This window comes from Acanthochromis polyacanthus, chromosome 23, assembly GCF_021347895.1.
Source record: "Acanthochromis polyacanthus isolate Apoly-LR-REF ecotype Palm Island chromosome 23, KAUST_Apoly_ChrSc, whole genome shotgun sequence".
NCBI classification, from domain to species: domain Eukaryota; kingdom Metazoa; phylum Chordata; class Actinopteri; family Pomacentridae; genus Acanthochromis; species Acanthochromis polyacanthus.
Window position 1 is genome coordinate 22,448,871 of NC_067135.1, and position 17,842 is coordinate 22,466,712.

The 17,842-nt window shown below is 42.3% G+C and overlaps 1 protein-coding gene across 3 annotated transcripts in view; it reads right to left on the minus strand.

Annotated features, from left to right (window-relative positions):
• The window catches only part of nhsl2 (NHS-like 2), a 222,671-nt gene that overhangs the window by 110,818 nt on the left and 94,011 nt on the right, over nt 1-17,842 (minus strand). The window contains exon 1 of one of the 3 annotated variants that reach the window (XM_051944090.1): nt 13,702-14,252. The exons of the other annotated variants lie outside the window; for them this stretch is intronic. Within the exon in view, the coding sequence (XP_051800050.1) occupies nt 13,702-13,780 (79 nt within the window). The 5' untranslated portion in view covers nt 13,781-14,252. Of the gene's footprint in view, nt 1-13,701; nt 14,253-17,842 lie in introns of those variants that run through there. 3 annotated transcript variants of the gene reach the window in all.

Below are 17,842 nucleotides of genomic sequence, written 5' to 3' on the forward strand. Positions count from 1 at the left end.
AAGGCACTAAACTCCCGACAGCGCTGGAGAAGCTGCCCGGTTGCCATTAAGGCCGTGGCTGCAAACGGATTTGAAACACAGTGGTGCAGAAGAACAAAGCCTGGGGAGGAGGAGAGGGTCTGAGCAGGATAAATTAAGGTTAAAGACGTCTCAGCAGCAGCACTGGAGGTGTTTCACTGCAGGCAGAAGAGCAAACTAACCAGAGCAAGTGTCGCTATGCAACCGAAATAAAGTCGCTGATTACTTATTATTAGGAGGAAGGTAAAACAGAGAGAGGAAATGATAGATTGCATGTTTGAGGCATATATACAAGCGCTTGTTTGTGCTGACAGAATGTGTGTTCAGTCACTTTGTGTGTTTGTGTGGATGGTGACTCAGCAGCAACGGTCATCGATTTTTGTCAACGTTCTTCTACTCAGGGGCAAAAACTGCTTTACAAACAAGAACAGGCTCAGTGTCATAACGTAGGAAACATGAGGGAAACCAGTCGGCTGCAGGAGAACTGGACTTGTATCATCTTTATATCGAATTTGGTCTAAAAATCAAAGCTTGTGAGTGCATTGACATCTAAATTCACAGCATCAAGTAGCAGCTTTATGTCGTTCTACTGACCACAGCTTTGCATATCATCTTGCAGCAGAGTTAAATCATCTTCTAAAAGGGAACAAGTTAGCATCCATGATTTTTGCAGGACTAGACTTTAAAAAACAATCAAAATTTTGAAATCTGAAAAGAACCAAATATTTTGTGGTGCTACAGAGATGGCCAAGCCTGTAAATTGTGGCAAAATCATCAAGTCATGAACTTTTTTTTAAACTTATTTTAAGCTAAAAAACAAAATGCAATATCAGTCAAAGTAGCCACAGTATGATTTTTTACTTGCATATCATCAAGACTAAACTGCAAAGGAGGCAGATGGACAAACGTTCAGCAACAAAGACACTGTGTGAGGTTAAAGGTACAGGTACTTGCTGTTGTTGAAAAATGAGAACTTATCGTTCAACCTGCTGATCTGTCCAGTTGATCAACACGTCAACGGTTGGAGCCGCAGCTGAGGATTTGACACACAGCTGATGGAGGCAGTTAACCTTCGTTAAAACCTCAAGACGCCTGATTGCTGCTTCACAAAGTCGTTCTCTGATCACAACTCAGAGGGAACAGATGTCTTATGCATTTTTATAGATTGAGTGTGAATCACACTTCCTAAAAATATCATCATCTCAGGGGTCCATCACAAATCAATGCAATGAGAAAATATTAAAGAAGACGTTGCTTCGAGCTTTAGCCGGAGACTGAAGTGTTTCTAATGAAATTCCAAGAACATTGTGTGTTTGACGCAAGATTTCAGTTGCATTTAAAAAGCAGCATCTGCTCTCCGTCCTCCTCTGCAGCAACACACCATTAATTCTGATGAGCAAGAACAGGGATAAAAGCTAATGCCAGCCGGTAATACCACAGCCGATGCATTTTAGAGGAGATAAGCGAACTGCAGTCGAAACAACTGGAGTCACGACCAACGGTTCCTGTTCAATATTCTTTGTGCTTTTGTTCATACCGGGTATTATAGTCAGATGCGGTGGAGGCTGAGCAGATATCGACTGATTAAACTTGAAAGAGGAAAGGGTCACAACTCGAGATGTTTTGTAAATGCATTCGGCCAAATGCTGTATTACTTTGATAAAAAAAATAATTTGAGAGGAAGAAAGAAAGTGTATCAGGTGCATCAAATACATACAAAAGCAAATGGTTCCAATAAGGATTCTTCGTTTTGGCATGTAAAATAAGGGGAAACACTCACTGGACCACACACAATGTCAGCAATGGTGCAGTTGAGGAAAAGGAAGAATCTAGGATGCCAATGACATCATAATGTGAGCGATAACTTCCTTAAACAGTATTGTTTTAGTCAAAAGTCATTGTTTATATTTGTGCAACACTTCTATCACTCAAATAGGCAATGCTCTTTTAAGATGCCTTTTTACACTGAATTTTTTGCACAGTTACTTTTGTAATGTTGAGTACACAAGGTCCTCGTTTTACGACAATGCTGATGTACGACGTTTCGTCATTACGTCCAAACAGATTACATAGAGGTAGTTGGTGAGCAGAATGGACGAATACGTTGTCATGAGGAGCTATAAAATGGCTTTGTTTACATTCGCTGGTTGTACACCACCTTGGATTGTGATATGTTTGCAAATATTTCTCATTATGGCTCCCAGACGCAAGTCAGACTCTTCTGATGGCAGCGCTTTGAAAAGAAGGAAAGCCATCTCCATGGAAGTGAAATTAGTTAGAATAAAACGCTCAAGTTGTGAAAACAATGACTCATACATGCATGAAAATCATATGTTATTCAGGAATTTTCTGAAGAACTGATCAATATCGTGATGCATGTAACGGCTTTGTGTAGATTTACGCCGTAGTTTCTGATTTATGGTGAAAATGGACTTGCGTCGATTCATAGGAACGGAATTCCAACGCAAGTTGAGGACCACCATGAACTCTGGCAAAGTGGAGCAGTATTGGAGCTAAAAGTCAAGAGGTTCCAACAACCTTCAGTCCATATGCGAGATACACAAACACACAATTTATTAAAATGCAATCAGAGACACATATGGGTTTGTACAGAGTCTACAGTCATTTTATTACTGCATAAATAGATGGATAAACAGCCAAATACAGTAGAAATGAATACTTTTAGAACCAATTCATCAGATGTTCAGAACATCAGGACTGAAACATCCATATAGACGATATTATCGGAATCCAAAAGTTTCGTTGTTGCCAAATACTTTGAGCTAATCTGCAGCAAATTAGAAATAGATATTGATAAACCATGGACCACACATTTACAATAGACATTAAAAATTGGGCAGATGAAATTGAAATTAAAATCATGTCATTGAGCCAATCAGCTGCTAGATCAGTCGAGTTATTTCCCATCATGCTCTGAGGCTGTACCTGATGTCAGGATGTTGACGGTGCAGCATTTACACGATGTCACAGCGATTTGGACAATAATCTGCCAACTCTTCACCTGCACTGGTCAGCAGCACAAACCAGTTAAACCAGTTAAACCAGTGGGACACGCCCAACATGCAGCAGCAGATCAGTAGACGGCGCACATCCTGTTGTTAATGAATGGACAAACCAGTGAATGCATCCACACACACACACACACACGTGCTCGTGGGTCACTGGCAGAGCGCTGGCCGGCATTCAATTGACCTGCTTTAACACCTGTACGGTCGTCATGGCAACAGCAGCCCCCCCCTTGACCGTTTCCTGTCTCCTCCTCCTCATCGACTTCTTCTACTTCCCTCTCCTGCTTTCTTTGTCTCTCTTTCAGCAGCTTGTCTTCTTCCTCGCTGTTTCCCGAATCGCCTCGTATCTCGCCTCGGATCTCTCAGTCGCCTCCTCCTCCCCACCTCCGTCCAATTATCCCTGCACACACCCCTTCTCTTTGCCTCGCTCTCTCTCTTGCTGCAGGGTGCTGCCCTGCTGAAAATGACATCATCGGTTTGAAAATATATGAATGAACACGTCCGCCGTGCAGCCGGTCACGCCTCTTAGCAAACCGAAGATATGGGAACAAATAATGACAGAGCAGATGGGAAAAATCTGGAAAATGTTCACATGCCTTTGAGCAGAGAGATGGCAACAAAGGAGGAGTGCTATCGGATGATCACTGGGATAATGGCAGCAGCAGAGATGGAGGCATCATGTAGAAAATCTACAATTACTGTGAGCGCTCACGTGTCCGCCTGCCTTTAAAAGCAGCAGCCAGAAATGAAAGTGAGAGAAGAGGGAATTTGGAGCAGAAGGAGAAAGAAGATGGTAAAAGACTAGCAAAGAGAAACAAGACAGAAAACCATTATGATGCCTTAATTCCTGTCAGAATCTGGCTGAGAAATGCCCAACTACACAGTTAAACTAAAAACACAACATCATCTTCCAAAAAAGACATTTGTAGAATTACAAATATAATCCAGCAGCCCAAAAAACAGTTAGTTGAATGGTATAAGGAAGCAACGTTTGAGGAAAAAGCGACAACTCCAGCAATCAGACTTCTTAAAAAAAACTCTATAAAGTGTTGAACAGGTAGAACTGGTTGCCTTCAATCACCCACATCTGCTGGACTAAACAAATAGAGGCAGAAACAAAGTAGGACAGAACAAAAAGAAGGAGGAGAATCAGGTAGTTCTATCACTTATTTGCAGGTGTTTGCTGTGGAAAAAAGTCTTTGATTAAGAGTTATTTATTTCAATTCACTTGAAACAAACAGAAGAAAGAAGGGAATTAGCCGCTAATGCGAGAAGCAACAGCTGAATAGTCCAAGCAATGAGGAAATTAAAAGTCCTCCAACAGAAAATCAAAAGCAAGGAATCACAGCATCTGAATGCGTAAAGGCTACTGATTTAAAGAGGATAAATTTAACTCTCAGTGCAGAAGCCCATTAAATTGGTTGGTGGAGTCCACACAAATAGAGCTGGTTAAGGGTGTTTTTTAACCCAAACTATGATCTTTATCTAAACTTAACCAAGTGGTTTTATTGCCTGATTGTAACCAAACTACAGCTGAAAAGGCTTGTGTTTGTGATCACAGCTGATAACAGACATTTACTGCGCTAACAATTACAGCAAGTAGATCTAACAGAATTTTCCTGGTTCTCATGAGTAAAAACAAGAAAAACACAAAGAAATACAAGACTGAAGAAACTACATAGTGTAGTTTGACGAAACTGTCTCAACTAAAGGTCCACTTAGAAGCTTTTTTTCAGATGTTTCAACCATTTTATTTGAACTTGCTGCACAGTTTTAACTGCAACACCTTTAAGGCATGTTGACTTAATGTAAATATAATGGCAGAAATGCCTGTTTGACAAAAGGAAATACACTTAAGAACGATTTCCTGCAACTAAATGAACATTTCTGCCAAAAGAGATAACCCAGAAAGCAGAAACTTTAGTAGGACCTCATGTGGTGTGTCTTTATTGAAATGGGAAAATAAAAACTGTTTACAAACCATTTGTCCTGCACAACATCCATAAAGAGTAACATTATGAATGTTGATAATGTTATGGATGTTAAAATACTACATTAAATTTCACCATCTACTAGAGCCAGAAACTGTAGAAACAAATCACTACCTTAAACAACTCATTTGTGATGCACCCATCCATTGGTAAACTTAACTAAAACTAAATTTAAAATCATGATTTTTCATCAAAATCACTTTATTCCACAAGTCTCACTAAATAATTTTGCTTTTCTAACCACATTTTGCATAAAAATAAAATAAAAAATTCAATATTCAGCTTCTCACAACAACTATGCAACAGTGATGTGACAAAACTTCAGATAAACTGCAGGCAGTGTTTACCCAGCAAAAGAACTGAAACTAATTAAAAACATAACCAGTAAAACATTTCATACTGTCTAGAGTCACCACTTTTTTCCCAGTGCTGCTAACAAATGTGAGTACAACAAAAATGTTGATGTACATGTTGACATGTTTGTTGTGTTTTCGGGCAAAAACACTTGAAGAAGGAAACACTACGCAGAGGAATTTCTTTTTCGTCTTTACTGTGGGCGCGCATTTTCATAACAACACGACACTTCAACACTTTCCACCACTTTACGACTGCTTACTTCTTCTTCAGTTCCTTATCAATAACAACGCTCCACTGCCACCTAGTGGACAGGTAGTATGAACTCTCAGGACACAACATTTCCCCCTTTCTTAAAAGTGTTACTTCTACACCAATCAAATAGGGTAATTGCAAAACATTTTCGAACACTATTGTCTGTAGTAGTAGTCTGAACGTTACTTCACCAACAACAATTTTCAGTACACATTTCCCTTTATATAATACTGCAACATAACTGCATAGGTCTTCTTATAATCTTTCTTAATATAACTAATGCAGCCGATTTTAAATCCTTATGTTCTCAAGTGACAAAGTCGTCCAGCCACTCAGGAGGTCTCCTGTTTCGCTGGTTTCTACTTGGTAGGCTGTCACTCGGGGCCGGCTCTTCTGGCCTCTGTTCTTCAGCAGGAAGAGTGAAGGTCTCAGGTAGCACCGACAGGTGTGAAGCATCCCAAGTTTTCCCATCTGTGAGTGTGTAGCTATGAGGTCCTTTTTTCTGCAGGACTTTGAAAGGCTCACTGAACTTGGATTTTCCTTTCTTAACATGCACAGGTTTCCTCACACGTACCAAGCTTCCTGGGTGCAGCTTAGGAGCCTTGGCGTGTCTCTTGGTGTCTGTGTTTGTTTTCATTTGTAATTGCTTGTTTTTGACTCTGTCTCTCAGTTCTTCGTCTTGAGCAGCTGTGAAATCGCGTTGGACAGAGAGTTTGGTTCTCATCGTCCTGCCATACATGAGCTGGAATGGTGATAACCCTGTGGTTGCATGCGGTGTAGCTCTGTAGGCTTGCAGGAACTCAGTGATAAAGTTTTTCCATGGAGCTCTCTCTCGCTCTGCAGTAAGAATACTTTCCTTTAACACTCTATTAAACCTCTCTACAGCTCCATTTCCTTGTGGGTGGTATATTGTTGTTCTGATGTGTTGGATGTCTCGTTCCTTCAGAAAAGAAGAAAGTTCTGTGGATGTGAACTGTGGGCCATTGTCTGTAACAACTGCTATAGGATTTCCTTTTTGGCTAAAAACAGTCCTCATGAAGTGAATTACTGTAGCCGTGGTGCACTGTGGAGCAAAACACACTTCTGGCCACTTTGAATAATAGTCCACCATAGTAATAGCAAACTTGCAGTCAGCTGGACCAATCTCGAATGGGCCAACAATGTCCAGTGCCAGCTTCTGCCAAGGCCCATCAGGCAAAGGAACAGGTGTCAATGGTGCAGGATTTGTTTGTGCGGTCTTGTCATTCAGCTGGCAAGGAACACATGTGGCAATGACTGATTGTACCAGCACATCCATCTTAGGCCACCAGTACAAGTCTCTGAGTCGCTGTTTGGTACGGACTATGCCTTGGTGGCTCTCATGTGCTAGATGTACCATATGTGAACGTAGTTGTACTGGCACCACTAGCCTGTAGCTCCCTCTTACTACAAGTGACCCATGTGTGGACAGTTCATTCCTAACCTGGTAGTAAGGCAACATGTCTGCAGGTAGACGCTTAGGAGACGCAGGCCATCCATTTGTCATATAGTGGCATAGCTGACGCAGTTCTGGGCAGGAAGAGCAGACATCAGAAAAATCAGACATGGGGACAGCAGTCAGGAGAACAGACACAGCAGCAACAGTCTCTGGCTCCATGTCTGGAAGGTCATTCTGGTGGTATGGCAGTGGCAAACGAGATAGGCAGTCCGCTGCATGGTTCTGTGCACCAGGCCTGTAGACAATATCATAGTTGAAACAGAGTAGCCTGGCAGACCAACGTGCTATTCTCATACCAGCCCTACCCATGCCCTTTGAGTTCAGGAGTGTGGTTAAGGCCTGATGATCAGTTCGTAAGGTGAACTTTGTTCCCCATAAGTAAGTTCTCCATCGTTCTGTAGCCCAGACACAGGCTAATGCTTCTTTCTCTACAACTGAATATTTCCTCTCAGCAGCACTCAGTGAGCGGGAAGCAAATGCCACTGTTCTTTCAGAATTGTCTGAGTGGATCTGTGTCAGGACCCCACCTAGTCCGTAATCTGAAGCATCCGTGGACACTATCGTGGGCAGTGAAGGGTCAAACATGGCAAGTGCTGGGCTGTCAGTAATAAGTATCTTTACCTGCTGGAAACTTCTCTGTGCTTCTTCAGTCCAAGTGAATGTGGCATCACGTAGTATTGCTCTCATTGGTTCCACTACAGTTGCATAATTTTGGATGAATTTTGAGTACCAGGATGTCAGACCAAGGAAAGATCTGAGGGAAGTAGCATCTGCAGGTGCTGGAGCGTCTCGAATGGCTACCACGTGGTCATCATTTGGCAGCAAACCAGCTTCAGTTATAGTGTGGCCCAGGTAAGTCAGCTTTTGTTGGTAGAATTTGCATTTCTCTGTGTTCAGACGTAGACCGGCTTCCTGTAACTTATGGAGTACAGCTTTGAGGCGCGTGTCATGCTCAGCACGGCTGGATGAGTACACTATGATGTCATCTAAATATGCTTGAACCCCCGGCAGACCTTGCAGCACAATGGACATCATTTTCTGGAATGCTGACGGTGCTGATGCCAATCCATAGCAAACGCGCTTGTATCGGAACAACCCCTCATGAGTTATGAAGGCAGTTAGATCTCTGCTCTCCTCATGCAGAGGAACCTGGTAGTAGGCATTGGCCAGGTCGATGGTCGAGAAGATGCTTGCTCCTCTGAGCTCTGAAAAGAGCTCCTCCATGTGTGGAATGGGGTAACTATCAGTCACTATAGCCTTGTTTGGTTCTCTGAGGTCTGAACACATGCGTATTCTGGATGAATTCTTTCGCTGCGTCACTACAATCGGCGACACCCAGGGAGATGCATCAATTTTCTCGATGATGTCGGCGTCCAGCAGCCGCTTCAATTCTGCAGAAACAGCATCCCTGATAGCAAAAGGCAATCTCCTTAGTTTTTGTTGCACTGGCTTCACATTATCTCTGACCTTGACTTTGTGCACAAAATTTTTCACACAGCCCATAGCAGATGTAGATGGGGCTGTAGTGACATGTGGAGATGAAGGTGGATCAGTAGGTGGAGGTGGAGCAGCAGATAGAGGTGGATCAGCAGGTGGAGGTGGGGCAGCAGATAGCACTCTTACTTTCTGTTCTGCTTTGAGAATCACTCTGTTTCCTTTGATGACAATATCCAGTGCTTTGATTAGGTCCAATCCCAGCAGTAGTGAACCTGACTCCACAATGTAGAAGGAAGCTGGGGCAGAATAGCCATCATGGTGTATCTGTGTATCCAGTATGCCTCGGACTGGGATTCTCTGCCCTGAGTATGTCACCAGTGGAATCTTTGCTTCTGTCAGGGGTAAATGACGGAATGCATACTCGTAGACATGGGCTGGTAATATTGACACTGATGATCCAGTATCGACTATCATCTCACGTGTCTGCATATTTGGGAATGTGCCTAAATCCACTTTGCACATTATTTTTTTTCCCTCTGGGGCAGCATCTTGCAGAAACAGTACAGTCAGTTCAGGAATAACAACCTCCCTCACTTCATGTTTTGGACTTGAACGACACACTTTTGAAAAATGTCCAGTCTTTCCACACGATTTGCACACTTTGTTTGTAGCAGGACATTTTGGAGAATTTGCCAGATGTTTATCTGAGTCACATCTGAAACATTTGCGAGTGTGTGTCGTCTTTGCTTCACCTTTCTTTTGTCCACCTGAACTGTTGAAGCGCCCCCCTCCTCTTTTTGGCAGCTTGCTTATCTCCCGTACTGGTACATCACTGTGTGAGAAAGTACTAGCATCACGTGCAGCAGCTTCCACTTGGTTAGCAATCTGTATGGCTTTATCCAGTGTCAGTTTATCTTCTAGTAATAAACGTTCACGTATGCGTCCATTGTAAGCTTTTTCGACAATCTGGTCTCGTAACATATCTTGTTCTGCATTCCCAAAGTCACACAATAACAGCATCTCACGTAGGGCGGAGACGTATTGAGCCATCGTTTCATCATGTCTCTGCGCTCGTTGGCGAAACTTATGTCTTTCAGCAATCACATTTACCTTCGGCACAAAATGCGCTCTCAAGGCAGCCACAGCATGAGCATAAGTAGTACCCGTTTCAGGCAATGTGTAGAAAATCCTCTGTGCTTCAGTACCGACGCTATGCAGTAGTACCGCTCGCAGTCGGGTGTCGGGCCACTCTTGTCCTGCCGCATCAATCACGAGCAGGTAGTTTTCAAACATCTTCAGCCAAGTTGCAAACGGCATAGAAGATTCTCCCGGGCATTGTAGAAAAGCAGGAGGCATAGGAGTAGTAGCCAAAGCCATCCTCGTCGCCAATTTGTTGTGTTTTCGGGCAAAAACACTTGAAGAAGGAAACACTACGCAGAGGAATTTCTTTTTCGTCTTTACTGTGGGCGCGCATTTTCATAACAACACGACACTTCAACACTTTCCACCACTTTACGACTGCTTACTTCTTCTTCAGTTCCTTATCAATAACAACGCTCCACTGCCACCTAGTGGACAGGTAGTATGAACTCTCAGGACACAACAATGTTGATTCTGGGTTCTTCGAATTTTTGGAAAATAATGTAAAAAATTGACAAGCTTTATCCTTTTTTTTTAGTATTTATGACATTACAACTGCACAGAAGACACTACTGAGCTCCTTCTACATCTGGCCATTATTCTTCTGTTTTCACACTGGTGCAGGGTTTCAAATTGCAGAGAAAATGAGCGCATCAAAATCACTGTGTTCTAAATGTCTCACTAAAAAATTTGCTCCTGTCACTGCATTCTGCAAAAAATAAAACCCAGACAATTCAACTACTCGGCACAACTATGAAGCCATGTTGTACGGAGATGTGACCAAAAGTCATGTGACAAAACTTCGGCTGAACTGCAGGCAGTGTTTACATGTTAAGCAAAATACTAAAAAATGATTAAAAATATACAGTCTCTTACAAAGTGGGTTTGATACTTTAACAACCCCAAACACACCTCCAAGACGACCACTGCCTTGCTAAAGTAGCCAAGGGTAAATGTGATGGAGTGGCCAAGCATGTCTCCACACCTAAACCCTATTGAGCATCTGTGGGGAATCCTCAGATGGAAGGTGGAGATGTGAAAGGTCTCTGACATCCACCAGCTCCATGATGTCGTCAAGGAGGGGTGCAAGAAGATTCCAGTGGCAACCTGTGAAGCTCTGGTGAACTCCATCCCGAAGAGGGTTAAGGCAGAGCTGGACAATTATGGCAGCCACACAAAATACTGACACTTTGGGCCCAATTTTGGCATTTCCACTTCAGGGTCTACTCACTTTTGTTGCCAGCGGTTTAGACATTAAAGGCATTATGGAGGATGTTTTTGTTGTTTAATTTGTCTGATTCACATAAAATGAATATACTGACCTTTAGTGGACTTGTATGTATGGTTTCTAAAAGAATTTTTAAAAAAAATAACTGTGGACATGGCAGGACCTGAAAAACAACAGCCAATCAATGCGCTCGGACCGAGGCGTTTGGTTTGCTCCCTTTCCTGTCAATCAAAAAACTTCCGGCTCAGGCCCAGTTACGTAGATTACGTACGCCTTGGACTTACGTGTTTTGTGTATGTGTTGCTTTGGTATAGCTTCGTAGTTAGCTGGCGACTTGTTTTGCTCATCTTTTTTGACATAATGGCAGATAAAGATCCAGGGGGACCCAGCCGTAAAAGAAAGTCATTTTTTGAGGTCAGAGAAAATAAAAGACAACTGGATCGCGAGAATGCAAAAACAAAAGTGATTATTGGCGAGTCATTTGGCTAACTTCAGTAGGCAACTTCACGAGTCCTACGCAAGTTTCTGGAGGGGGGCGTTTCTTGGTAAATGTTAAGAGGGGGAGGTTAGAGGGGTGTGAGGGAGAGGTTGTATGTGCGTGTGCGTATGCGCATGCTACGTTCAAAGTCGTAGGAAATTAAATCTCCTCTAATGCCTTTAATGATTGTGTGTTGAGTTATTTTGAGGAGACAGTAAATTTACACTGTTATACAAGGTGTACACCGACTATTTTACATAGCATCAAAGTGTCTTTTCTTCGGTGCTGTTTCATGAAAAGATATAGTTAAATAATTGCAGAACTGTGAGGTGTGTACTCAGTTTTAACTTATAACTGCCATGCTGCACATATGACATGTCAGAGTCCTTCTTTGTGGTTGTTGTTTCCATGGAGGTAGAAGGAGTTTATATTGAAGAGAAAATGAGTCCACAGTGGGTAAAGATGTGACAGGAGGGTTCAGAGGGTTAATCGCTTCACCAAAAGACCAACGCTGCTGCACAATCTCCTCCATTCATGAAAAATGCACTTCCGTCTTCTGCCCATTAAGCATCAATTATGCCTCTTGTCCCTGACCGTATCGCCACCACGCCAGTAATCATGCTAAATTACACGGTCGTGGACGTAAAGCAGCACCTGGTGACAGTGATGTGGCCGTCACCACCGTCAGAAGGCGACAAATGTGCTTCAGATTAAAGTCAAGGTCAAATGTATGAGGAAACGTCTTGTGCTTATTATTGCACCATGGCAGGTGTGTGTGGTCGGCTGTCAGTTTGTGTTATGGCTTACACACATGCTACACGCACACACACATGCATGTGGCTCTCTGGGAGTGTGTGAGCATATGGGTGTGTTTACTCTCAGCTGGCACTGAGCAGCTCTGCAGAATGACACAAACACTTTGCATGTGTGTTTTTAACGCCACGTCCTCTTCCTCCCTCCCTCATCAAGCCTGCACTCCGCTCTCGGATTTCTTCATCGAATGTTGTTCCATCCTCTCCCTCCTCTTCCTCACCTCCCGCTGCCCCCTCCATCCCTCTCCTTATCGAGGAAGCGAGTAAGAGGGGCAGATTTACAAGGGCTGTCATCTCCGCTTCCCTTCCCCTCTCTCTCCCTCTCTCTCTCTCTCTCTCCAGCACACCATCTCCACCTCGCTCGGTCTCTCGCTCATCCTCAGAGATAATTAAAGAGCCCACTAGTAATCCCATCCAGCCATGCAGGACGAGGCAGCACAACCGAGACGTCACACACACAAACACACACGTGCATGCACGAGACTGCAGCATGTGGTATGCAGAAACGTGTGAAACCTCAGCGTTTGCATACACAAATACTTTGGAACCGAGTGGCAGCAGTTAAAGCAAAAAGTGTGGACGTTGCACACAAACACACAGACACACACACAGTCCCTCAGTGCGATTACATGCCAAGAGGCAAGCGACCAATTGACCCACTTCATTCAAACCTGGCAACCCAAACGTAGGAAACTGGAGGAGATGGATAGATGGAGTAGATGCAGGCCCACAGGGATGTGAGACGTACAAATGGACGTGGACATGTCCTGGAAGGCAAAACAGTGCTAGAAACTGTAGCTGGATCAATAATGGACACAAGGGAGAATGAATGCAGGCTCAATAGGAGGAAAAATAGAAGAATGGATGGAGATAAATGAACTGAACAATGGCCCGCATGGCTTCACAATAAAGATACAGAATGGATGGAAGCTTGCCAGCATCTGTGTGTATGGAAGGATAGATGGATGGATGGGAAAAGAGGAATGCGCAAACCCCTCGAATTCGAGGCATTTTGGATGGAAGGATGTTTAAAATCAAAAGATAAGTTCAGCTAATGTGGACATTAAACACTTTGGATGGAAAAAGTGAATGATAGTAGTAGGATGGATGGATGGAATTATGGGGAAAAGAGGGATGCACAGACAGTGAGACACCTGAATATGACTAATTTGGTGCCAGAAATGGGAAGATGAAAAGGCAGAAAGGCATATATGGGGTAGATAAGCTGTGAGGCGAATAAATGGAAGGAAATGATGGAAAGATGGATGGGTTGATGGAGAGGAGGTGATCAAGAGGGGCGCAGAAATGGGTGGAAAAATAAACATTAGAGCAACCAGGTAAATGAATGGAGTGTTTGTGTGTATAAGATGGATGGATGGATGGATTGATGACACGCAGAAACTGGACACAATAGCCAGAGTGGTGAAGTGTGACACGAGGGGAAAAAGGCTGACAAGAAATACAGATAGAAGGATAAAGTACCTGTTGCCGATTTGGGTCTGTGCCTTCCTTTGGGCCGCCGTTGGGAATTGCCCATACTATTCTTCCTGTCCCAAAACATCACCGCTTCATGCCACCGACACACACTCACTGACTGACTGACTGACTGACTGACTGACGAAGTGTGTATGTGTTAAAGCATGTGCGAGGAGAGTGACAGTCGAGAAGTGTGTGTGAGAGCGAGGAGGGAGGACGGAGCGTCACAGCATCACCGAAGCCGAGTGTGTGTCTGCTGCATGTCTGTGGTGCGTGGTGTGTGTGTGTGTGTGTGTGTGTGTGTGTGTGTGTGTGTGTGTGTGTGTGTGTGTGTGTGTGTCAAGCTCGGCGTGTGATTGCAGATGAGAGAGTGTGTGTGTTTGTGTGTCCTACGTTACGAGTGTATGTGTTAGCTCGGGTGAGTGCGCCGCTACGTGAGCTGTTGACAAAGCAGGCTAGTGTGTGTGTGTGTGTGTGTGTGTGAGAGAGAGAGCATGCATGTGTGCGTATATGTAGCTGTGCATGTTGGAGTGAAAGGTTCGCCGGTGATCATGTGCGTACATCGGAGAGAGAGAGAGAGAGAGAGAGAGAGAGCGAGAGAGAGTTGTGTTGATCATCTCCCAGCCATCCAGTCGCTGCTGTTCAATTCATAAAGAACCCGGCAGAACGCAGCCAATCAGGAGTCAGGGATGGAGAGAGAGCGACACTGAGTTAGAACTAGAGAGAGAGAGAGAGAGAGATGGGGGATGGAGTGGAGTGGAGGAGGTAGAGTGAGAAATAAGAAAAGAGAGGAGGGGTTGGTGTGGAGAAGGACTATCAGTGATGTGACTAGAAAACAGAGCAGAGCGGTCAGAAGTATGCAGACACCAGGGCTGCAGAGCAAAGCAGAAACAATCAGGATCTTTAACATTATCATTATCATCTACATCAGTCAGGTATAACATTCTGACCACTGACAGGTGAAGTGCATAACACTGATTATTCATCATGGCTCCTGCTAGTTGGTTGGATCCATCAGGCAGCGAGTGAACATTTTGTCCTCAAAGTTGACGACTGGATCTGAGCATCACCAGAACTGCAGATCTTGTGGGGTGTTCCTGGCCTGCAGTGGTCAAAATGATGAAAACTTCTCTAAAATTCCTAGAATTTGACCAATATGTGTCCAAAATTAGGTGAAATCTGTCTCAAATGACTTAAAGTTGTCCAAAATGCATTAAAAAATTGTCCAGAATGACCTAAAATTAGTCCAAACGTGATACTTTAAAAAAAAAAATTAAGAAGGTGCAAAAGTAACATGTCCTTGTGTGCCCTGTTCTGCTTCTAGCCTCACACATTATTTCAAATAGACTCAAAATGTGTCCACAATGACAGAAATTTTGTCAGAAATTTTGTCAGAAATTACCCAAAATAGTCCAAAATGACTAACTTTTCTAAAATTCTTAAAATTTGTCTAAATTGTGTCCAAAATCAGATGAAATCTGTCCAAAATTATTTAAGTTCATCCAAAATAGACAGAAAAACATCTAAAATAAGTCAGATATCTCCAAAATAAAGTCAATGACTACAACATTCTCAAAATGACCCAAAATTAGTTTAAAATGACCTAAATCTTGGCAAAAATATTGCTTCTAAATGCCCCAAATGACTTAAACTTATCCAAAATTTCTAAAACGTGTCAGAAGTTAAGTGAAATTTGTCCTAAATGACCTAAGTTTATCCAAAATTAGTCCAAAATTCTTAAAAATTGTCCAAAATGACTTCAAATTCACATGGATATCTAAGGGAACATATCACACCAGCTGAGCATGTACTTTGGGAAGAAGGCAAGCCGGCAGAGGCAGTGTGATGTTGGGAAACCTTGTGACCTGCCATCCATGTAGATTTTACTTTGAAAAGTACCACCAAACTAAGCATAGCTGCAGACCATGCATGCCCTTCATGGAAGTGTTATTCCCTGATGGCTGTGGCCTCTCTCAGCAGGATAATGCACTGTGCCACAAAGCAAAAATGGTTCAGGGATGGTTTGAGGAGCACAACAACCAGTTTGAAGTGTTGACTTGGCCTCCAATTTCCCCAGATCTCAATCTAATGGCGCATCGGTAGGATGTGCTGGACAAGCAAGTGTGATCCATGGAGGCCTCACCTCACAGCTTCCAGGACTTCAAGGATCTGCTGCTAACATCTTGGTGCCAGATACCACAGCACACCTTCAGGGTCTAGTGGAGTCTATGTCTGGACGGGTCAGTTTTTACACTCCTAAAAAAGGTTTGAGGAGGATTCTGGTTCTTAAACGTTATAGAACTGACAATGGCCAATGAAAAGGGATTTCTGTCCGTCTATTCACTATAAAAGCTGTTGCAGTTCCCCTTTGAGAATCTCAATGAACTCTATATTCCTCTGCGACATATACTATATCAAAACGACCCAGCAAAGTGATTTGTGTTTTCTGAGCAAATTTCCACGACACTCTTCTTATTTGTGTCCTCTTTTTGGTAGAACTTTCTAAAGGCAGCTCTACAGGGTGCCCAGGATTTACTCTGAACTTTCTATTTTGCTTCCTGGTTCTTGAAAATCCTTTAAAAACACACTGGAGCCTCATCAGTGCAAAGCTCTAATCAAAAGATGTTCAACTGCAAAGCGCAAATCCTAAACTGCATTTTGGTTTGGTTATCTTAAGCCTCTGGTGTGTTTAAGTCTTGTCCGATGTCAGTAATATAATATAACCTTGTGTAACGACACGACTTCTTTGCCAGGGTTCTCTTAAAAATGGGATTTTGGTTTCAGATAAATCGAAACTATCACTGGTTTATAAAATGACAGAAACTGTTGAAAAATGTTTACCAGTGACAAATGTTTTGTCCACAATCCAAATATATTCCACGCACGCTCTAATAATTGGATTAGCTGCAGGTGTCGGCTCTTTTTACTGAGCTTGGGAAATCTGCTTTTCCCTGCTGTGATTCTGCAACCTGGAATAACCTGCAGAACAATATAAAGCATTTCTATCCTTTAATTCAAGGCTTTAATTTAATCTTATTATAATTCCATTTTAGTTCATTGACTTGTTCTCAAAACTTGCTCTACTCAATGCTTTTATTTTTGTATTATTTTTAATGACTTTTGATATGTTCGTTGTCGTCCAAGTTTTGTGTTTATGCGACTACTTTTTTTAAATTTTTTTACGCGGCTACACGGAAAGACATCAGGAAATAGTCACATTTAAGAAACTTTAATCAATTATTTAAAGCTTTTATTTCCTTAAAAATGTACTAACCTGCTTTATCAACTCTCAGAATCATTACTGATTAATTTATTATTTAGAAAATCGTCTATTAAACAACTCTTACAGCTCTAATGGATCCCTTTCCTCATACACTGTAAACAATTAACAGTTGTTTGTTTAATTATTGATTATATCAGTACAGTCACAAAACTGGCAGGCCAGTTAATAGAATAGAAAAAAAAACAATAAAATGGCACAGTTTTACAGCATTTAAACCTGATTTTTTAAAACAATAACTAAAAAATATTTTCCGTTATTTACAGTTTTTTAATGTTAATAACCACATTCATAACACTAAGGAACAGCTTGGGAGCAGAAATGCTTTTTTAAATGCATTGCAAAGCTTTTCAGTTGGCAAGTATGTACACTGGATTGATTTTAGTAACTTTGAAGTACTTGAAGTATGCATTATGTAGGAAATAAGTAAGTGGAAATGTATTGGCAAATGCTAAATATTAAATAGGAAGAAAAATCCCTTGATCAGGACTAAGAATCTATCGATTATCTGTCTGGTGGATTATCATGGCCAATATTTGGCATTTTATCAACTATCTGTACTTTTATCGATTGACTACTGATAAATTAAATGCTCGACATCAGGTCCGATGCAGCCTTCTCTCTCAAAAATGTCTCTCAAGCAGCAAAAACCGAACAAGAAACTCAAACCAGGAAGTTAGCTTCTCTTACAGTGGCTAAGGCTGCGCTAACGGCTAGCGGCTAAGGTAGAAGGCAGCCAAAGATTAACCTGAAACACAGTCTAGACAAGAAAAATGAATAAAGCTTTAAGATCTGGACACTAGTGGACAATAAAAGTGACAGAACAGTGAAAGATTAAGACGAACTGATAAAACCTAGTCACATAAA